Source organism: Musca autumnalis, unplaced genomic scaffold, assembly GCF_047663935.1.
Source record: "Musca autumnalis isolate F117 unplaced genomic scaffold, ASM4766393v1 scaffold_2, whole genome shotgun sequence".
NCBI lineage: Eukaryota > Metazoa > Arthropoda > Insecta > Diptera > Muscidae > Musca > Musca autumnalis.
The window spans coordinates 217,602,044-217,626,979 of record NW_027411755.1 but is presented as its reverse complement, the minus strand read 5'-3'; the positions used below and the strand labels follow the sequence as shown (position 1 = coordinate 217,626,979).

The 24,936-nt window shown below is 32.8% G+C and overlaps 1 protein-coding gene across 7 annotated transcripts in view; it reads right to left on the bottom strand.

Moving 5' to 3' along the window:
• bun (TSC22 domain family member bunched) overlaps positions 1-24,936 on the bottom strand; it is a 735,547-nt gene that overhangs the window by 150,040 nt on the left and 560,571 nt on the right. For all 7 annotated transcript variants that reach the window (XM_073970879.1, XM_073970878.1, XM_073970881.1 and 4 more), the window contains one exon: positions 13,774-13,825. In XM_073970879.1, coding sequence (XP_073826980.1) covers positions 13,774-13,825 — 52 coding nt within the window. The remainder of the gene's footprint in view (positions 1-13,773; positions 13,826-24,936) is intronic.

Sequence of the window (24,936 nt, the reverse complement as noted above, 5' to 3'; positions counted from 1 at the left end):
AAGAAAAAAGTGAAAAGGTGTACACAAGTCCAAAGGCATTTGCGTCCAGCAGAGGCTTTTGGCTTGTGCTAACTACCAGGATCTTTTCTTAAAGTTTACGAAGAAAAAACACATTAACTAAATTAAATGATGCCATGAAAGAAATCAACAGCAACATAGACAATAGAAAGTTGTTGCTGCAGTGAATGTTGTTGCATCCACCATCAAAACATCATTGTGGCAAATAAGGCAACAAACGATATTAAGAATATTTTTTTTTTCATTTTAAAATACTAGAAATAGCCGGATAAAATTATCATTGTTTAAATGGAATTGAAGATTGTCACTAATGTTCAAGAAATTTCCAAGCTGGAAAATACCCGGGGACAATATCATTTTTTTTCTGCTGTTTCTAAAGTGATTGTCGTCATCAGCGATCAATGTAAAGAGAGATGCACGCACTTTGTCTATTGTCTGTGGACTTCAGCATCACTTCATTTGAAGTGGTCTTTCTAGAAAGTGTCGGCATCGTTTTTTTCCTTTGGTGCAATTAATAGCCACATACATCTTCATAAGGAATTAAATGGCTAATGGGGGCCAATAACAAAAATAAAAAGCTCAACAATTTAATAAGCGCCTGAAAGAGGGAGAATAAATATGGAAAGAAAACGTTGATTTTTAAAGAACATTTTTTGAGGCATCAATGGCCCAGAAAACGTGGATTTTTTAAAGAATATTTTTGCGGCATCAATAGTCCATAAAACTTGGATTTTTAAAGAATATTTTTGAGGCATCAGTAGCCCAGAAAACGTGAATTTTTTAAGAATATTTTTTGAGGTATCAATGGCCCAGAAAACGTGGATTTTTTAAGAATATTTTTGAGGCATCAATGGCCCAGAAAACGTGGGTTTTTTAAAGAATATTTTTGAGGCATCAATGGCCCAGAAAACGTGGATTTTTTAAAGAATATTTTTGAGGCATCAATGGCCCAGAAAACGTGGATTTTTTAAAGAATATTTTTGAGGCATCAATGGCCCAGAAAACGTGGATTTTTTAAAGAATATTTTTGAGGCATCAATGGCCCAGAAAACGTGGATTTTTTAAAGAATATTTTTGAGGCATCAATGGCCCAGAAAACGTGGATTTTTTAAAGAATATTTTTGAGGCATCAATGGCCCAGAAAACGTGGATTTTTTAAAGAATATTTTTGAGGCATCAATGGCTCAGAAAACGTGGATTTTTTAAAGAATATTTTTGAGGCATCAATGGCCCAGAAAACGTGGATTTTTTAAAGAATATTTTTGAGGCATCAATGGCCCAGAAAACGTGGATTTTTTAAAGAATATTTTTTGAGGCATCAATGGCCCAGAAAACGTGGATTTTTTAAAGAATATTTTTGAGCCATCAATGGCCCAGAAAACGTGGATTTTTTAAAGAATATTTTTGAGGCATCAATGGCCCAGAAAACGTGGATTTTTTAAAGAATATTTTTGAGCCATCAATGGCCCAGAAAACGTGGATTTTTTAAAGAATATTTTTGAGGCATCAATGGCCCAGAAAACGTGGATTTTTTAAAGAATATTTTTGAGCCATCAATGGCCCAGAAAACGTGGATTTTTTAAAGAATATTTTTGAGGCATCAATGGCCCAGAAAACGTGGATTTTTTAAAGAATATTTTTGAGCCATCAATGGCCCAGAAAACGTGGATTTTTTAAAGAATATTTTTGAGGCATCAATGGCCCAGAAAACGTGGATTTTTTAAAGAATATTTTTGAGGCATCAATGGCCCAGAAAACGTGGATTTTTTAAAGAATATTTTTGAGGCATCAATGGCCCATAAAACGTGGATTTTTTAAAGAATATTTTTGAGGCATCAACAACACAGAAAATGTGGATTTTCATGATTTTTTCTAAGTGTCCACAATTCTTCCATGTAGTTACTTATTTTTTTTTTTTTTTTTGCAATTCCCAGTTGCCATGGTGCAAAATATTGTCACAATTATTGCTCACTTTCCAGATTCTTCGATATGAATTGCCGTTTTGTACATTTTTATGCCAATTTTTTTTCTTTCGTTTAATATTCAAACATTTTTCTTCTCTTTTAACACCACTTCTGAAGGAAAATTCAATTGAAGACAAATCAATTGTTGGTCATCAAAAATATAAACATTGGTTTATTTTTAGATCTCAAGTACTTATGATCGACAATATAAATAGAACTTTTTTTGCTGGCGTTTTTGCTGTTGTTGTTATGTGTGAATACCCTCCCAAAGTTCTAGAATATTACGCATTGATTGCAGCGCAAGTGGCTGGGGGATATTTGGACAGACAAGAAAAAAAAATATTACACAAATCGTTGTAATTGAAAATTGAATTTAAATTGAAATGTTGGTGTTGCGTACCAATTATGCAAGTCGGCATCAGCAGCAAGAGAAAAACAAGAAGAATGTCAACAACAATGTTCGAAGTACTGGGCGTATATGTTATGCGAATCACAGCTAACAAATTAATTGTCCCGCCTTTCAATAAAACCACATACATACAATGGAGAATTTTAGAAAAATCTAGCAAAGTCAGCGCGAGAAAATGTTCGACAGTATGGAAATTTTTTAATAAAAAATAATATATTACCCTTTGAAAAGATGCACCTTACGTTATAGGCGAACAAAAACTAATTAAATAATCCATTTCAAAATAAGTCCCCCATCTAGGAAAATGGGGTGCTTCCATCTAGGGTGCCTAAAAATATTCACAATTTTCAGCATTTATATTTTTAAATGTAATATAAATATGACATTCATTACAATATAAATCCACGTTTATTCTTCCCAGAATCATTAAAAAATTATCGAACGAAATCAGAAAGACGGCAGATAATCTGCGGTAACTTTCTTAAAGTTGTAGTGATGACATCTAGTATTGGGTCGATAGAACAATTTCATTTGATAGGGGTTGGGGTCTTCGCTAATGCCGATTCTTATCGATTCGTTTAAAAAATGTATGTATGTATATGTAAATCATATTTTTAGGCGTTAAATACAATAACAGGAATTATAGTTAACCTTTCAATAATTATATATTGATAACAAAAAATAGTCCCACACGCAGACATGGTAGTAATTATGGCATGCTGCGAAATGCATTGAAATATTACAACAATAAAGTAAAAATTTGACAGCCTTAATGTAATAAAACTACAACATTTTTGTCATTAATAAATTATTTATTTTCTAAGTTGCAATCATAAGCCCATTTTTTCCTTTAAATGCCAATAATAATTGTCCCCAATACCAAAAAACTAGTTCAAGGTTTCCAATACACAATCATTTTCCCATATTTCAAATACGGGACAAAATATTTAATCTGTCATTAATAACAATAACTCACATTATAGGCAAGGTAGGCAGCTCCATCCATAATGATTTACAAATAGGTCATCTAAATTACATTATTTACATCACCATTATAAATGCCATAGTATGTCATTTATTATATAATAGCACACATTTAGGCGCACACAATCACTTTCAATTCCCACCAAATTGAACACGAATACCACTCCAAAACAAAAGCAATCTAAATCTAATGACTATAATTTATTTGTTTTCTCATCCTCTAAGTAGCACCATTAGGAGGTGTCCTTAATGTACTTGACACAAAAACACACCAAGTTTGGCAAGCTTTTAAAAGTAATTTGAAGTAATAAAGCATACTTATAGGGGTCAAGGAGTAGAGTAACTTAAATTTATTGCATAACAACAATATAAAAAAAAAAATACTTTCAAATTAAAGGAGAGGACAAATAGCGTAATCGAGAGGAGTATATGGTAACTGCAAGGCTAACTAGATAATGTGTGATGCATACTTTCAGGAGTTAATAACAATAAACACATGACAGTCATGAAATGTAATAATAAATAAAACTCAATTGTCGTTTGTTGGTAATTGAATCAGTTGAAAACGGCTGGAGCGATTTGGATAATTTTTTGTAGAAATGTTAGTCATAGTCCAGTTTAAGTTTTTATGCAAAGAAAAATTGGCCACGCTCACTTTTCCGCCCACTTTTATAAATATGTTATATCTACGAAACTACTCAATAGATTTTCCTGAAATTTTCAGGGAACGTAGAGTGATGGCCCCCGGTTGAAATACGCTACATATTTGGTTGAATTTCGGATCGGGCGAGGTACCTCCCCTATGCCCTATTTTTGTAAAAATGCAATATTTGCAACAATTACAAATGTATCGCTTTAAAAATTAATTTCCGAGTCAATAGCGATTGTGTCTCCGACCTTACGTGCTCCTTTGGGGCATTAAGACTGGACAACGCCCACTTTTTTTAAATATGTTATATCTACGAAACTACTGAATCGATTTTCCCTAAACTTTCAGCGAATGTACAGGGTTGGTCCCCGATACAAATAGGCTACATATTTTATGACTTTCGGATCGGGTGGATACCTCCCCTTTGTCCTATTTTTGTAAAAATGCAATATTTGCAACAAATACGAATGTATCGGTTTGGGAATTCATTTGCGAGTCAATGGCGATTGTGTCTCCAATCTTACGTACTACTTATTTTGGGACTTAATATCCGACCACGCTCACTTCCTAATTAGGCTATTTCTACAAAACTACTGAAGGGATTTTTAAGAAAATCGCAATGTGTCTAAACTTTTAAATCTTTATAAATAAAAATCAAATATCGTTCGTTGGTAATGACATCAGTTGAGAACGGCTGGACCGATTTTCGACTTGGGTTTTTATGCAAAGAAAATTTTACCATACCCACTTTTACGCCCACTTTTTTCAATTTTTATCATTTATACAAAAACTACTGAACCTATTTTCCTGAAATTGCCAGGGAATGTACAAAGATTGCCCCCGCTTAAAATAGGCTACAAATTCAGTTGAATTTCGGAAAGGGCGGGGTATTCCCCTATACCCAACTTTTTTAAAAATGTTATATTTATAATAATTACGAATGTATCTATTTGGAGGTTAGTAGTTACCTACTTTTTTAGGAACCAAGGACTTGATCATACCCACTTTTTAAAATATGTTACATCTACAAAACTACTGAACCGATTTTCCTGAAAATGTCAGGGAATGTACAGGCATATTTTCTTGAATTTTGAAGGGGGCATATTTAAAAGAAACGCATTACCTTTATGAATAAAAATCAAATGCTGTCATAACCCAACTTAGGTTTTTTGGAAAGAAAATTTTACCACAGGTTACATATTTTATTGAATTCTAGAGGGGGCGAGATATTTAAAAAAACGTTATATTTGCAAAAATTATGTATGTATCGGAATAAATATTTAGGGATTAATCTACAATCTAGGTACTTCTTTGGGGCATATGGGCCCGACCACGCCTGTTTTTTAATATGTCATAACTCCAATACTACTGAAGGGATTTCCAAAAGCTCAATGTTTGCTGTTGTTATGTATATTTTATGAATTTCGGATGAGGTGGGCTACCTTCTCATGCCTTTCTGTTAAACGCTATATGTATAAGCCAAACTTATGATTATATCGGTTTCAGCATACATTTTGGTAGGCAATGAAGTTGTGTGCACCCTAGGTACATATTTGGAGCCAAAATACCGGACCAGGCCCACTTTTTTTAATATGTTATATCTTGAAAACTGATGACCACGCCCACTCTTTATTTTTCCAAAACTAATGAACCTAATTTTCAGAAAATGTTCAGGAATGTCCCGTGGCCCAAAATGTTATATATTTGTAGACGAATTTCGGGGCCTGTTATTTTATAATCGCTATATTGCTAAACTTATGAGAGCATCAGGTTGCAAATTAGTTTTCGAGGCAATGGTGGTTGCGGCCCCGATCAGGAAAAACTATATATTTACAAATGTACTTAAATGGTGAGGTTCAACGGTCCATCAGCCATGAAAAGCTAAAACATATATGTCTCAACAAGCGGGAGAATTCGATTTAACCATTTTTTAACTTTTATAATTAGATCGCTTTATGATAAAGACAGGGACATGGACGATAATAAATCCTAAAAGGCACAAATTGGCGAAAAATCCGACAAATTCCGTAAGAGAAAAGAAAGGTTACAGACAAAATCTGTTGATAAATTTGAAATCCTTCCCGGTTTGACAATGGACCGAAGAAGTGAGGTAGAAAATACCTACTTTTGAATTGTCAAGCATAAAGTCGATAAAAATTTGTCATTGAAACTCATTACGACGTGCCAGCAACGCGGACCAGGGTCTGCTAGTGTAATAATAAATATTTATCGCAGAATTTTGAATGTTCTGCAGAGCAATAGTGGTGGATATATAAATTAATACTTTTTCGTGGATTTTTAAAGAATATTTTTTCAGGCCACAGTTTCCTAGGAAACGTGGATTTTTAAAGAATATTTTTTTCAAGCCACAATAGCCTAGGAAACGCGGATTTTTAAAGAATATTTTTTTCAAGCCACAATAGCCTAGGAAACGCGGATTTTTAAAGAATATTTTTTTTTTCAAGCAACAACAGACCAATTATCGTGAATTTCATGGGTGATGCATATTTTTAGGAGTTTTACAAATACACATCTTACTGTTCTCAAATATTATTGGAACTTTTCTGAGGTGTAATATGTAAGAAATAAGAAATGAGATTATTGCAGCTAAACTGTCAACAATTATGTCATACTTTTAGGAGTATAACTATGTTCATTACTTAGTATACCTTAGGGAACCATTATAAACAGCTGATAGAAAATGTAACAAGGAGAAATGGTACAATAACTCATGTTTTTGTCTAAATAAAAAAGTGTTAGCAGTTTATCCATGGAGATTTCTGTACATTTAGTTTTTTTTATTTTAATGTTATAAAATATTCAAATAGAGACATATGGTCTGTTCCAGTATTGCTAAGCTATCTACTAATTTTCACAATTTTTTTCGATAACATTTAGGGAAAATGTTATCGTAGTAAAAATTAGTTGCTTCTTGCAGGTTCTGCAACAGCGCAATAAATTAGTAGCAGGTGAGTGAAAAATGTTGTGCCATAAAATAAATTATGGGCTAACGATGTTAGGAAGTCAAATCTGATAAATTATTCGAAACAATAGTCTTCTGTTAAGAATTTTTGAATTTGCCTACGGGAAATGTTATTTGTCAACAGAGAGCTGTGTTTTTGTGAGAGAATCTCAGATGGCGCTGAAATTAAAGCTAGATCTGTAATGGTGACGTTAGAATATCTAGTTAATGCGTGAAGAAAATATGCTCAGAAGTTTTTGTTGGTACTTATTCATGGCCTCTGGTGTGGATGTAGTATAATGGAAAATAAAATGTAATATGGAAAATAAAAATTATTGAAAACTTCCTTCCAAGAATTACGATTAACTTTTTTTAATGTTTTGTACTGCAACACTGTTTAAAAAATGATTAATTTTTGTTTTTTAATTTTTCCACTGCTGTAACATTATTCTTGATTTTGCTGGAATTCCTGGAATTGACTATTAAGTGTTTCCACATGAAAAAATATGATTTCCTCGCAACCTCAGTGTCAAATTTCACAACAAATGTATTCCATTTTGTCAGATTATTCCGGTATGTTAAAACAATTTTTTTGGCAAAATGTAAACAATGTTCTGTTCAATATTTAAGTATCTACAGATAAACCCTTAACCTATGCGAAATTTATTGGCTCGTGTCAATGATAATAATCAGCTGAAAATAATATATTCACATATATAACAAAGGAACATTATTTATGAATTATTACGAATGTTTTATATACAATGAAGAAATATATACACTTCACAAAAGAAATTTCAAGTTGCTGGAAGAAAAATAATTTTATTTTAAGGCTCTTTAATTGAGGGGGAATTTTATCCTTATAAAAAATATTATTTCCTTTATTTACTTAAAGAATATCCTTAATTAAAAAATAAAACTAAATATAAAATTTTGAAATTATTTTTAGGATACCGCAGCAAATCTTTGGAAAATTAAACGAATTATGTGGTGTACAATATAACTTCAAAGAAGTTATCAACATTTTAAGATAAAAAGCTATATATAAATCACAAATCACCGTGTTCAATTGAACTCCGCCTGCCCATATAGTTTACTTTAGTTCGTTGAACTATGTGCAGTTAACAAACGACTCAACCCTCTTTTGCAGCACATTTTCCTCACTCCTAGTAAAGTTATAATACAGTAGTTTTGATTTTGCTGCCAATCGTTTTAGTGCGAAATTGGTTTTGCTGCCAAAAAACTAAAATATTTGCATTTTTGTAAAATTTTCAATGCAAATTACACTTTTAAATTTGTATTTACCAGCCAAAACTAAAATCACGTCATGCGACAGTTGCTAACTCGTGCGCAGGGTCTTTTGTACAGAAGAAAACGTTTTATGTTGATCATTTGTAGACAACCTATGATATTATGGAACTAATAATAATTATCAATTATTCCACAAACATCCCAGAAGGGACAAGGGAGACTTCTCTCATAACACATCTGCAGGTTCAAGGCATATTTATTGTGTCACCTGCAGGTTGTTGCCAAAGTTAACATCATTTTCTTTGAAACAGAAATTGAATGACATATGTGGAAGCAAATATTACGATAATAATTATTTAATTCCATTTTGGTTCGTTCAGCTGATGCAAAATAAGCTTTTTGATTATATGTTTTTATTTTTTCACTATTCCTCTCCAAATAGTTTTCGAATATCAAGAATTCTGAAGCTGAATATTATAACTGCCACTTTTTGGCAGCTAAAAATAAAGGAAAAACAAGTAAGAAAAGCGTTAAGTTCGGTCGGGCCGAACTTTTTATACCCTCCACCACAAATTTCAGCCATTTCGGTGGATTAATGTGGCCACAACCTTCAAAGTACCGAAATTCGGAAGGTACCGTTCTATCTACCTACAAATTTCTGGGGGAAAGTTGTATACGCCTAAAGAAGACTAAAACCAAATTTCAGCCATATCGGTGTGATAATGAGGCTAAAACGTTCAAAATATGGAAAATCGGGAGATATTGTATTATGGGGGCTATATCAACACGTGGACCTATATAAACATTTTATGGTAGAAATATTTCTTAGCCTCTGGAAACACAAAATACAAAGTTACAACCGATTCTTTGGTCAAATGGGTCTAATACATTCAAAATATATTAAAATGACGCGTACTTTATAAGGGGTCTTATGTGGGGACTATACCAAAACGTGGACCTATATAACCCAACTTTGGTAGGAATATTTTCTGGCCTCTGAAGACACAAAATACCAAATTACAACCAATTCTGTGGTCAAATGGGTCTAATACATTCAAAATATATTAAAATGACGCGTACTTTATATGGGACCCTATATGGGGGCTATACCAAAACGTGGACCTATATAACCCAACTTTGGTACGAATATTTTTTGGCCTCTGGAGACACAAAGTACCAAATTACAACCAATTCGGTGGTAAAATGGGCCAAATATCTTAAAAATTCCTTAAAACGACGACGCGTCACGCGTCATTTTGTATGGGCGCTATACGAAAGCGTGGACCTACATAGCCCGCTTTCAATACCAAAAGTCCTACGTAAATATAACATATTTTCCCAAAATTTCATCAACCTACGTCAATCCGTTCGGACGCTAGAGTGATTTCCACAGACGGACAGACGGACAGACAGACAGACGGACAGACGGACGGACATGGCTATATCGATGTAGAATTGCACGCTGATCAAGAATATATATACTTTGTGGGGTCTACAATGATTATTTCGAGTAGTTACAAACGTAGTGACAAACTTAATATACCCCCATCCTATGGTGGAGGGTATAAAAAACAAAGGAATTCTTATTTTTTTTCTGTATAGTTGAAATTAAGTAAATGAGTTATATATAGTTCACGAACCAACTAGTTCAAATGAACTGCCCATTGAAAATAGCATATGAACTAGTTCGTTCGATATAGTTCATTTTAGTTCTCAGAATAAATTTCTCGTGCGGCATAATACTTATTTGGAGTACTATAATGAATGGAGTACTACTATTTTCAAATGCATATATAAAACTTATAATTATGATATTCCTGCAGACAAGCCTAAGGCTTCGCGGGATTTATGAATTGTAAACTTTTATATATATTTCAATAAAGAAAATCCTAAAAAAATCATTAAGTTTGAATATGAATTCAAAATTTATTTACCAACTATTTAAGTAAATGAGCTGTATATAGTTCACTAAGCAACTAGTTCATTGGAATGAACGGTTCATTGAAATGAGCATATGAACTAATTTTGCCGATATAGTACATTCACTGAACTACAAACAATTCAAATCATAATGACATCATTGGGTGACGTAGGGGATGAAAGATACCAAGGAACGGTCCTGACCGGCTTTATCATGGTAAAGTCCAGGATTTATCTTGGTCCCTCTCTCATCTCAAGTGGACACTGACGGTAGTGAGCTAACATGTACCGCGCGTTCACCCATAAGAACGTTAAAAACTTGGGTTTGGACGTCGGGCTAGTTAATCCCCCCTAGAAAAAAGCAGCCTACTATCGGCTTGGCCAACAGAGATATACCCTCAGCCTGTGTATATTGAAACAATTTTTTTCCAAAAAAACGTATGTATTTAGAGGGTTTTAAAATTTTTGGGCGTATGTAACGACAAAAATTTTGATTAGGATTAACGAGCAAACATTTTGCGGAGGAAATACTTAAAGGAAAGGATCGACATTGACCATTATGGAAGTGGATCTCCAGCCACTACATATGGTCCCATAGGGGGTTTTTACACCATTCGGGCTGTTTGCTCAAGAAGTGTGGATTTGCCCTAAAAACTTTTACCATAGTAATTGAGGCAGCGAATGCAAGTTGCTTCAAGAAAAATCAAAGTGATTCGATAGCAGGTCTTAAAGTGAACTTATCCGAAATTTTGTTTGGGTGCCATCGTGGTGCAATGGTCTGCACGCCCGCCTTGCACGCAGAAGGTCGGGGGTTCGATTCCCTGGCCAGGCAACATCAAACATTTTTCAACGGTGGCAAAATACCCCTCAGTAATGTTGGCGACATTTCCTGAATATTTCAGCCTTGAAAAACTTCTCCACAAGTGGTGTCTTAAGACCCCATATCATTGAGCTAAATATGAATCGGGGTGCACTCATTGATATGAGAGAAGTCTCCCTTGTCCCGTATAGGATGTTGTGGAACAATGTTTTTTTTTAGGTACTGGATGAAGTTGACAAATATAGTCCATACTTGAACCTGATCTATATCTGGTAGATATATTAGGATGTGTAAAGTATGGACCAGTTCCCTTCAAAAGTTACCGTACGAACAAAATTGCCGAACATTTTTGAACTTTTGTGGGGGAGGTATCTGAATGAGTAGACCGATATGGCTTATCTTCGAACATAAACTATGTTTGGACAATATATTACTAACGCCAAATTTTGGACCGAATCGGCAGATCCGTTCGAGAGTTATCTTGCGCTCCAACCACCTCACACGGTGTCATAGAGGTTTTTTGCAACTTTCAGGCTATTTTCGGAGGAAGTATACTTGCCCATGATGAAACTTTTACCGTCGTGTAAGGGACGATAAAAATCAAAGCGATTCGAGAGTTGGTCCTAAACTGAACTTATCCGAAATTTTGTGTGGGAGGTACCAAAAGGAGTGGATCGATTGAGTCCATATTGAAACCACATCCAAGTCTGGTAGACATTTCACGATTTGCAAAGTATGGACCAAATCGGTTACTCCCTTCAAGAGTTATCGTACCTTTAAGTTTTCCGAACATTTTCGAACTTTGGGGGGGGGGGGGGGGGGAATGTTCCGGAAGGAGTGGACCGATATAACCCATCTTCGAACTTAAACTAAGTTTGGACAAAATATTAAGAAAGCCACATTTTGGACCGAATCGGTTTATCGTTCGAGAGTTATCGTGCGCTCCAGCCAGCCAGACAGACAGACGGACGGACATTGCTCAATCGACTCCTTGGCTTTCCTTTTTCACTTGCAAAAAGTTTCCGATCATAGAGAAAATTAATAAAAATCCTTAAAAATGATCTTCGCCCTAAATGATCCAACCCCCTGAAAATGATCCTTGAAAACATATCAAAAATATTGTCACGCAGCGCAAAATAGCGTTTGTCATGAAGAAATACATTTCAACAACCAAAAATCCGTTAATGTATATAAACACATTTGCTTTTAAAAAAAAACGAAAAGTTCTAAGACGCCATTCCAAAGTAGATACGTCTGATGAGTTGCTCAATTAACAGCGAAACCAGGTCACATAATTTGGTGACTGTGTGGGTTCGAGTCCTTGGCTTTCCTTTTTTACTTGCAAAAAATTGCCGATCATCAACCTTAACTCTAAAAGAGAAAATTAATAATAAATCATCATTTGAAAAAAAAAAAAAAAATCATTCAAGTCCGAATATGAATTCAAAATTTATTTACCAACTATTTAAGTAAATGAGCTGTAAATAATTCACTAAACAACTAGTTCATTGGAATCAACGGTCCATTGAAATGAGCATATGACCTAATTTTGCCGATATAGTATATTGTAGTTCACTGAACTACAAACAATTGAAATCATAATGACATAATTTGTTCATTGTTCAACTAAACATTTCATTAAAAGAAGCGCATGAACTATGCAGTTCATTTTAGTTCGCTGCAATATGAGCAGTCAATGAACGATTTAACCCTTATTTTAAAGCATATCTGATTAAGTATCAATCTATTGTTTCCTTATGCTTTTTTTAGTATGTTAGTTCCCGAACCAACTAGTTCCATTGAACAATGGAAGGAGCGTGCGAACTAGGTATTAGTTAATTCTAGTGAACCGAACTCAAGGAACGATTCAACCATTTCATTCAAATCAAAAACTGTCTTCGTCAGCCATACTATAATCATTTTCAAAGGCTTTCTCTTGTGCCAGACTATGAAAATTTTCATGAAAATCTTTTCAGTTTTTGGGTAAGAAGGGAGAAAGGGAGCTCCTTCACCTCCTCTCTCTTCTAAAAGCTAAACAATTTTATGTGTTATTTTCTATGTCTGGCACAAGAGTTTTCTTAGATGATTTCTTTTCTTAAATGATGCTTTTGAAAGAGTTCCATGTTTTTATAAAAAAAAAGAAAATCTGCCTCAGTTCATTTAAGCAAGTGCATGAACCAAGTCTGTAAATATAGTTCATTTTAGTTGAGCTGAACTATGAGCAGTAACATAACGATTCAGCCATTATTTTAAAGCCTATCTTCCCAAGTCTATATCTATTATTTCCAAAAGCTTTTCTTAGTATGTTTGTTTACGAACCGACTAGTTCCATTGAACGATTCAACTGAAAGAGCGTGCGCGAACTAGGTCACAGTTCATTTTAGTGAACCGAACTCAAGGAACGATTCAACATATATTTTAAAGCAAAAACTGTCTCTGTCGTCCATAAACTATTTAAATTATTTCCAAAAGCTTTTCTTGGAAAGACTCATTTGGAATGATTTGACATTTTACAAATTAAGCAAATCTGCCTCAGTCCCTACATCTTTCTATTATTTCCAAAAGCTTTACTTAGCATGTTTTTATTCACGAACCGACTAGTTCTATATCTCATTGGACAAATCGATATACATAGTTTATTTCAATTAACTGAACTATGATCGGTCAAGGCGTATTTCAACAATTTCTTTGGAAGCAAAAACCACCTCCGTTCCCATACTAATTTTATTATTTCTATTAGTTTTTCTTAGAAGGAATCATTTTGAAAAACTGCAACATTTTAATAGTTTCACTTACCATTGCTTGCTCGATTTTATTATCGATGGCAACTGCACTTGTTCCAGATGCACTGAAAATATAGAGGAAAATAAGGGGCAACAATTAATAAAATGCTTAAAGAAATTTACTATTTAATATGGTAACAAATTTAATATGGTAACAACATAAATCCTTTGCGACTTTAATGAAATACTCGTACATATGTATAAACATTAATCACTCTTAAATACGTTGGCGTTTCAATAATTCTAGAAAAAATTTCTTATCCAGCATTATTTCATTACGTTGATTGGGGCAATAAACATTTAATTGTTTATTGCCCACTCACTTCAAATGTTCATTTCAAATTGAAAAATTAAAAAAAAAAAAACGATATTTTAGGGATGGGAAAAACAATTTTATTGCCTACTTTTAGGTGTGCCTAAACAACAACAACAATTTAATTATTAACAGATGGGCGTAGAACTAAAGAAAAAAAGAAAGAGATAAACTATAAAGAACTGATAAAATAAAAATGTTAATAACTAATCAGGTAAGCGATGTAAAATTTAATGAGCAATTAAAAGGAATTTTAGGTTTCCAGCAAATATACCCATTACAACACCCCTTACTTACCCATTATTTTTACAAGGGCATATAGCATGTGGTTAAATAAGTAGTTACCCTTTTTAGTGACTACTTTTTTGCTAACAAAAAATAACCACTTATTTGGAACGACATGCCCTTGTAAACATAATGGTAAGGGAATTTGTAATGAGAATTTTGTGGTATGAGAATTTCGAGTATGTTTTTGGAGAAGAAATTATTCAAATTATTATTTCTTTTTTAATAGTACTGAATAATTAATAGTACTGAATAACAGTACTGATCGAAATAAATATATTTTTATATTGAACCTAATCTTTTGCTATTACATAAAAACTAAATATATTTTTCTATTATAACAAATTTTGCCATATCAAATGTTTTTCCCTATATGTTGCAACAACTAACAATTTTTCAAATTAATTTGTGTGAAATGGAAAATATAGCATGCAACAACGAAATAAAAATTACTGCCATCAATTTCCTTAATTATTTTAATATTTTTTTTGTTTTTTTTTCTGTGGCTGCATATAATTATGTTGTTTGCCAGTTAGTTGTTTGTCAGTTTTGTTTTCGTCGTCGTCATGTTTTCACATCAATCTTTATTTTTTTTATTGTTGTTATTATTGCTGCTGTTGCAACATGGACATGGTTATTGGCCATAAACTATTATGCAAGTCATTGTTGATGAAAAGCCTCTCATAGAGGATCAGAGCAAGCAAATCATAATGCCACAATTGTTGACGGCGGGAAGACTATGAAAAATTATTGTCGATATTAAATATAAACATAATAATAACAGCAAGAGCAACAACAGCAACAAAAAATGTTATAATTCGAGAATTTGTGTGCAAAGTAAAAGCGAATAGAGTTTTATAGGACCCTTTGAGGAAATGCAGAGCATTGCAATTCTAATTGTCAATATAAAAATAATGTTTGATTTTTCAAAATAGTCTGGCTTAATCCCTTTTGTTGTTTTAATATTTAAAACAACAAGTTTATTAGTGGAGAAGGTTTGGCATTGTTCGCCAAGGGGTAAGGCAAGGAAGACTAGTTTCGATCCACGCCACTGGATCTCATCAGTTCCCTTTGTTTCTTGTTTGTGGATATTCTCCACCGAAGTTATTTTTCAATAACTTCTTCAACAAGGAACTTTTTATACCCAAACATCAATCGTCAGCTCGAAGTATAAACGTAAACAAAGAAAACCCTTCAATGAGAAGTTTTTCTTTGGTAACCTAACACAACTCCGACGAAAGTGTTTACGAAACAAAGCAAACCTTCTTCCACTCGTATGTGTCGTTGATTTTTCAACAAATGCACATACCCAAATGCTGTTTGGTAGCTTATATACCAACAACACACAAAACCGTGCCAGTGTTTCTCAAATAGAACATTGGTGGCGTTTATTTAATTGGGATAGCTGTTACAATTTTGATTTTTCAAAATAGTCTGGCTTAATCCCTTTTGTTGTTTTAATATTTAAAACAACAAGTTTATTAGGTATGTGCATTTGTTGAAAAATCAACGACACATACGAGTGGAAGAAGGTTTGCTTTGTTTCGTAAACACTTTCGTCGGAGTTGTGTTAGGTTACCAAAGAAAAACTTCTCATTGAAGGGTTTTCTTTGTTTACGTTTATACTTCGAGCTGACGATTGATGTTTGGGTATAAAAAGTTCCTTGTTGAAGAAGTTATTGAAAAATAACTTCGGTGGAGAATATCCACAAACAAGAAACGAAGGGAACTGATGAGATCCAGTGGCGTGGATCGAAACTAGTCTTCCTTGCCTTACCCCTTGGCGAACAATGCCAAACCTTCTCCACTAATAAACTTGTTGTTTTAAATATTAAAACAACAAAAGGGATTAAGCCAGACTATTTTGAAAAATCAAAATTGTAACAGCTATCCCAATTAAATAAACGCCACCAATGTTCTAAAAATAATGTTGTTCACCAAAAAGTGGGAAAATTACGCGTCTACCACCGCTGCAAATTTGTTACAGTGTAGACGAATTATGTGGAGTACAATGCGGCATCATTAAGTCCGATATTAATTCAAAGAATTTATAAATTAAGTTAATGAGCTATATAAAGTTCACGAACCAGCTAGTTCAATTGAACGGTTAAACAGTTCAATTGAATGGTTCACTAGTTCAATTGAACGGTTCATTGAAATGAGCATATAAACAAGGACTGTCGATATAGTTCAATATAAAAATTGTTACAGCTGAACGGTTTATTGAAATGAGCCTAAGAACTAGGTTTGCCGATATGGATTATTTTAGTTTTCAAAATAAAAAATATTACAGTTTAACGATAATTTCTCGTGCGACACTTACAATTTTTACGGAGTATCAGATAAATTATTTGGATATGAATTCAAAGTATTTACCAACTGAATTTAGTAAATTAATTATTTATATATAGTTCAAGAACGAACGAATAATTGAATGATTCATTAAAGTGAGGATATGAACTTTGCATGTCAATATATTTCAGTATAGAACTTGTACGGCTAAATGGTTCTTTGAAATGAGCATATGAACTAATTAAAATTAATTTCAAATGGTTCTTCGAGATGAATTTCAATTATTTTCAAATGGTCCTTCGACCAGGGCCCTATTCCACGAAACAACTTATCGCTTTTCACTTTGAACTTATCAAAAAAGTAGCTATTATGAAAAGTGATAATTTTTTTTTTGTTCCACACAATTACTGTTCGTTTTCTCTTTGTACTTAGCAAATTTGACTATCACTGTTCTCTTTCGCAAAGTGGTTGTGAACTCTTGCTTAATTTTTCCGCCATCTTGCTAAGTCTCTCCGTTCTCTTGCAAAGTATGAATGATATTTGTTCCACAGAACATTTTATCATAATTGCATTAGGTTTGTTCCGTTACCTTTTTAATGGTAAAAATGGTAAAAGAGAAAACTGTCAAAATTGCTCTCTCATGAACAGATTTACCAGAAAAGTAAAGTAACGAAAAATGGTAGATCTGGTAGCATTGTCAAAAATAAACAAAAAAGTAAATTTTCTTCTTTTATTTCAAAGTTCTTGTTTTGTCAGCGTTCGCCTTTTTCTTCTGTTATTTGTTTATTTTTTCTTCATTGTCAAATAATCGTCAACAAATATCGAAAAAACAGTTCTGCCATTTTTACCTGAAGAAATTCGGCTGGTAGCCTGTGGTAGAAGAGAAAGTTATTTTCGTTCTCTCTCCTCCCTCACTCTCTTAAAAATGGCTTCAAGTTTTACCAGTTTTTGGGGTTAAAAAACGCTTTGCAGGTTAAAAATGGTAAAAATGGTAACCTCAGGTAAGTAAAGGAACACAACTATTATTTCCTACTTGGCAATGATAAACAAGACATGTAAAAATTGGACGCGAGAACAAAAATGAAAAGAAACTGGTGTTATTAAAAGTGAGTAATGAAAAAATAAAAATTAAAGGAAAGTAATATAAAAAATATAATAAAAATAAATATAAAATGAAAATAAAAAATAAAGATGAAAATAAAACAAAAAGTAAATGAAAATAACAATAAAAAAATAAAACAAAAGAAAAATAAAATAAACACAAAATAGAAATAAATATAAAATGAAAATAAATAAAAAATAAAAATAAAGTGAAAATAAAAATAAAATAAAAAAGATAAAAATAAAATAAAAATAAAATATAAATGAAATAAAATAAAATAAAATAACAAACTCTGAAATATGGTTTAGTCTAAGTGATTTATGGTGTGGTTCGGAGGTTGGAAGTTCAGATGAAAATAAAATATATAATAAAAATTAGATAAAAATGAAAATAAAATAAAATAAAAATGAAAATAAAATAAAAAATATTAGAAGTGAGCAATGAAAAAATAAAATAAAAGGAAAGGAAAGTAAAATAAAAACAAAATAAAAAATATAAATAAAATAAACATAAAAAATATAATCAAAAATAAATATAAAATGAAAATAAAATAAAAATAAACACAAAATAAAAATGAAAATAAAATAAAAATTAAATAAAAAATAAAATAACAATAATAAAATAAAAATTAAAAAAATAAAACAAAACAAAAATAAAATAAATAATAAAATAAAAATAAAATAAAAATGAAAATAAAAATAAAAGAAAAATAAAAAATGATATAAAAATAAAGCAAAAATAAAATAAAAAACGTGATTGCTAAGTCTGGAGTTTCCCCCATTGGCTTAACCTCATCACTTTCCTCTTTGCAGAGAAAAATGTTTACAAAACGCACTGACAGCTTGCAAAATTTACTGATCGCTACCAATATCATGATTTCATCCCGGCGAAGGGAATTATCAATTGGCTTTTCAGTTTTTGAAATGATGATTTTTTAGTGAAAACCTGAACTCTTTAAGCATCGAGTATTCTCATGTTAATGAGAATGATGCTCACTTTTCGGCTTTCCCAAAAAACACCAGAACAAAATATTTGCAAGCTCATTAACATGAGAATACACGATGCTTAAAGAGTTCAGGTTTTCACTAAAAAATCATCATTTCAAAAACTGAAAAGCCAATTGATAATTCCCTTCGCCGGGATGAAATCATGATATTGGTAGCGATCAGTAAATTTTGCAAGCTGTCAGTGCGTTTTGTAAACATTTTTCTCTGCAAAGAGGAAAGTGATGAAGTTAAGCCAATGGGGGAAACTCCAGACTTAGCAATCATATGATTGAATCTTCAACTAAAACAAAACAAACAATAAAATAAAAAACTCTTAAATAGAGTTTAGTCTAAGAATGGGGTTGTTCGCAGGGTGGAAGTTCAGATAAAGGGGTCGATCATCGATAACAATTATCGTTGAGTGGCGTTGCCAGTTGTCAAAATTGATCCACGTATGGCAACTCTCAACTGAAGTTGCGAATCTCAGTTGACGAAGCGGCTGTTTTTCAGCAACCACCAATTTTCAGTTGCAGTGAACATTTTCGAAGAAACAAGAAGTAAAATAGAAGGAAAAATAAACATTTTGTTAACAATTATTGATTCTTTGCATCATTAATTAATTTTGTGTATCAATATGGTGAAAATAACGACAAAGCAACAGTTCGAAATATTAATTGATAAACTGAGTGAAAATCCAAACTTAGCCCGAGGAGTTCGGGAGTTTTGGTGAAACCAAAGCCACAGCGGATGAAGCGTGGAGGTCCATTTCGGACAGTTTAAACAGCCATGAACCTCCAACACGAACACCTGAAAAGTGAGTCTGGATTCACTTTAAAGCAAAGTTGAAAAAGAAAATGCCTCAAAATAAAATAAACTTCAACGACACTGGTGGTGTTCCATCACAATAAGTGAATTTATCGCTTTTGGAGCGGACAGCAGCAAATCTTTTGCAAATGAATTTGTTGACAAATACAGTAGGTTCAGTTTAAGTACAAATGACGAACATCCTCCATTGGACCCCCACAATGTGCACATGTGCTCCATCTATATAGCCAACTACACCAGGGAATTTCGTTTTTGAATAAAAATGGTTTTTATTTTGCCTTTTTTCCTGCTCTGTCAACTTCGAAACACACAATTTGTCCTCTATCAAGGGGACAACTTCCTTCAATACTCTCGACAATGTAGATTGAGCCATGCAATTGTTGAAATCATTGCCATGGGACTTTTGGAAACTTCCGTCCTCAAAGAATCGCAACGCTGCACACACTTTTAAAAGTGGGGGTATTGCTGTTGATCTGTAACTTACTTTGAAGTCATCCTTACGTTTCCACAACGTAAACTACGGCATCCTTTGGCAATCGAAAATACGCCTTAAACCTGAAATAATTTACTGATTATACAGATCTTTCCACATGATCATCAGCTTACAGGGCAGATGGCAATTCCAATGGATTCGACTTGTCCCTCAAATTTCTTCTAATAGATGCAATGTCCTGTACATTTTCTTCATCATCAAAAAATAATTCCACCGAACTTATCATTTTTTAGGACAGCATATAAAACTTGACGATCCGAAGATTCAATGGGCAGGTTATATTCCAATCTTGGGTTTTTTCCAAATTTGCTCGAAAACTCAGCCAAAATATTAAAATATTGTCCAGAATACACAAAAGAGTTATCCAAAGCTCAATTATTTTTAAAATGTTTTTTTTTTTGCGAATAGAGGTCACAAGTTTGAAAAACACTGATCGATAACATGTTTATCGACCACCCAGTTGAGTTGACATTAATGGTACAACATTTCGTCTCAGTCGCGCAGACAACTGACAACGCAACTCAAGTTTAGTGGCAATACAAGATAGACCCAAAAAATTAAATATTTCCATATTTATATTAGGCGATTTTCCTTGCGGCAATTGCCAGTTTGTTGGTGAGAGAGGGTGTTGAGAGGCAAAGGGTTACTATATGCCTCACCTCTCTCTCCTTCAAACTGACAATTGCCGCAAGGAAAATTGCCTAATATAAATATGGACTTAATAATAAAAATTAGATAAACATAAAATAAAATAAAAATAAAAATAAAATAAAAATTAAAAAAAAAATAAAACAAAAGAAAAATAAAAAATGAAGTAAAATAAAATAACTCTGAAAAAGAGTTCAGTCTAAGTGATTTGTGGGACGGTTCGGAGGTTGGAAATTCAGAATGGGGGTTATTCGCAAGGTGAAAGTTCAGAATGGGGTTGTTCGCAGGGTGGATGTTCAGAAGGGTGTGGAGAGCTGAGGGCGATGGTTCTGAGGGTGGAAGTTGTGAGAGGGAAGTTCAGAGGGGTTGGATCCTTCTAATTTCTTGTCATTACCGTCCCAGCAAAATAAATTGGAAGTAGTGCAATGTAGACTAGTTCTTTCACGGCATGTTTTTATGCAGTTCAAACGGAGTCGTGAAAAAGGCACTCGATTCCTCACATTTTAACAGCATTTGGATGCAATCCAAAGAATCACATCCATTTGTCACATTTTAACAACATCCGGAGGCAGTTCAACGGAGTCGTGAAAAAGGCACTCCAATTCCTCACAATGTGACAGCATCCGGGTGCAGTGCAAACGGAGTCGTGAAAAAGGCACTGCGTTCACTACATTTTATTAGCAGTTGTTAGAGATCCCTACATGTATGTACATAAATCAGTTTGTACATCTCTACAGGCAGCGGAATACATTTCTAAAAAGAGATAATCCAAACATTTATTAATACAATTAATACAAACTAAATAATATTTAATTTGTGAACATTTTTCCGGTAACTCACGAGAAGAAAATTTCCCAATGGAGTGCTGTTGGAGTACATGTCGAAATCTTAACTGGTGATGGGAAGACAATATCAAACACATTTAGCAGATGAAGCAAAAGCACTTAAGCTTGGATTAAATGAAGATCGGAAGAAACACACATGTTTGCGACTGAATTCAATAGAGAATTTTCATAATTTGTGTTAATTTAATAAAGTTATTAATATTTTTGTTTTACACAAATAATAAATGCATTTTATTTTGTTATTCAAAACACGTGCTCTGGACTGCCTCCTATTCTACCCCAAAGGGTCAGTTAAAATGCAGTGCCAAAGGGTCAGTTAAAATGCAGTGCCAAAGGTTCAGTTAAAATGCAGTGCCAAAGGTTCAGTTAAAATGCAATGCCAAAGGGTCAGTTAAAATGCGGTGCAATGGAGTGCCTCTTTCCGGGGTCACTCCCTTGTAAAAATCATGAGTGAAAATGCATAATTTGATGCACTTCCAAATCACTTGTACATATCATTTAACTGCCTCTTTGGAGGCAAACTTTTCGCTGGGGTGTTATATTTCCGAACAAAATCTCCATGCGTAACGTTTTAAAAACTTTACTTATTTTAATAATATACATTGGCTAAGAGAACGTTTACCCCGCAAATTTTAGGCAAACTTATCAAAATTTGGTCTGCAAAAACAAAATGCAAAGTTTACTGTGGCACGAAAGAGCACAATTTTTTGCAAAATCTTAGTACTTACAACTTTTCACTTAGCAAAAGAGGACGTTTGTGGAACAGAAATCAAAAAGAGATCAAACTTTTTGAAAACAATCTCAATTTATCATTAGCAACTTATTACTTATCAATATTAAGGGTTCTGTGGAACGGAAAAATTTGCGAATTGTCAAAAATATTGCCACGTGCAAAATGAAAAGTTGATAAGTTGTTGCGTTGAATAGGGCCCAGGTCATAAAACAACTTTATTATCAGAATTTTTCGCCAAGTAATAAACTAAAACTGACAAAACCATGAATAAATCAATGTCCTTCCAAATGGTTTAAACCAAATTCGTAGTTTTTGGTCTAACAAATGGTCGTTCAATTCACGATCCTTCGATATGCTGAATCAACAAATTTATTAATTGGTTTTTGTATTAAGAAAATACACTGCTCAACATGTCGATCACCAATTTACCTGCACATGTGCGTCACTGCATGTCTATCCCTGCTAGAATGATTGTATGATTCATTCATTATTGGCGTTGGATCAACAACGTCAAAATATCTTTACAATGGAAAATTTTCAACAATTTGTAAAAGAGATAATAAATTAAATAAAAATTGTATGAAAACAAATAATAAAAATGATTTCGAATCGCATATAAAAATGTCAACCATAAACATGTGTCATATTAAAAAAGGTGACGAACAGGAGACAGAATTACATGGCACATACGAGTATTATACTAAATGCGCAAATTATTTAAAGGCAAATAAACCAAATTAATGTGGACATCAACAAAAGCGAACATATGGTAAAGAGGCGTCCATAACAATGTTCATAAATAAATTTACTGACCATAAACAAATCATTAAGAAAAATGTTTTTCTATGGGTTATTGTGCTGTGCTACTGTTTTGTTATGATGTGTTTGACAAATGTTGAGAAAAATTCAAATTAACTTAACACAAATGCCGTATATATTTGGTGACGCTATGTATTCTAGTGAAAAGTCATAGGTCAATGCCCTCAGTTTGAAATACTTAAGACAATAAATGAATTACAACAAATAAATAAATTACATCTAGGCACGCCATGAATGAATGCTCCTTAAATAATTGAAAATAATGGTGTGGTCCTTCGAGCACTTCGAGCTTATTATAAGTTATACTTTAATAAAAGTTCAAAATGGTCGTAAGCATATTTTACCCTGTACTGAGTAATATTTATGTAGCCTGTTTCGGGGGCCATCACTGTACAATCCCTGACAATTTTAGGAAAATTTGTCCAATAGTTTTTGCAGAAAAAAAATTAAATTGAAATTTGAAAAAGTGGACGTGGTAAAATTAAATAAATATAAAAACCCAAGTTGGGTTATGCTCACAGGTTGGGTCGATGCTCACAGTAACGTCGAAGGACCATTAAATAAATAAAAATGTTTAATATGCTGATTTAAAACTAATTTCAATGAAGCACAATTTCTGTTTTATTTTTGTGCAAATTGGCCTAATCCCATGAGAAAGGTCAAACAAAATTATAATTTGAGCACGTACGCTAATGTCCAGACGAGGAGACCAGCCAGTCCACAGCACAGTCTCTTTAAGGACGTGCTTGTTGCAAATGTTTTTTTTTTTTCTTTGTTAGTACGTGACAAATATAAAAGAATACACATTAGCGTTTAATCTTAAAAATAAACAAAGAGGAAAATACCCAATTTTATTAAAATCTTTACGGATTTTCTTTATTTCAGTTTCCTTTCCTTTTGTTTAAATTTGTGTAAATAATGAAATGTGGTGGAACACATACAAAGAAAAAAACACAGGAAAAGAAGTCGCCATTACAACAGAGCCTTCAAACCAAATGACGGACATACAAGACCATTGGACATATGCAAAAAAACAATAAATGAATAAAAAAACTTTAAAATTGTTTTTTTTTGTACTCATATTTTCGTTAAATATGCGAAACTTTAATGTCTTATGGACGACAGTGATTTTAACACAGTATTATTTACTTTATTTTCTCGCTTCAACAATGTTTACCAAGAAAAAAATACAAATGACGTTATTGTATTATTGTTTTTTTTTTCTCTTGTGGTTGTAGAGCGTAAAAAACGGGTTAATGAACTCATGAAAATCCCACTTAGTTTATTTATATTATATGGTCTCGCAACACCAAGGGCTGACTGATTGTTGTGCATATGGAGTGCCATGAACTGAATAATTTAGTAACAAAAATTAAAAATTTCGGACTTTGATGACTTTTTTACAACGTCGTATCCCTGTTTAGAGATAAAATCTTACATATAAAGTGATGCGATTAAAAACCTCTTGCACAAAGCTCTTTGTAATGTTTTTTTTTTAATTAATTTTTTAAAGTGTTTTATAGAATCACTTTATATGTAAGATTTTATTTAATCTTAAAAAGACTCTATATAAAGGTGTATACAAGTTTGATGACTTCTTCATATCATATCTCATATCATATATTGATGAGTTTAGGAATAAAAATCCTACAAAAAAGGGCATTCGAAATAAAACCTCCAGCACAAACCCCCTTTGAAATGATTTATTTTTGTATTATTTTTTTTAGATGTATCGAATTACCTGATATCTAAGAGTTTATATAATCTTAAAAAAAATAACTAAGAAATATATTCCAATTTTATTTGCAACTTGCATTACAATTTTTATACAACCT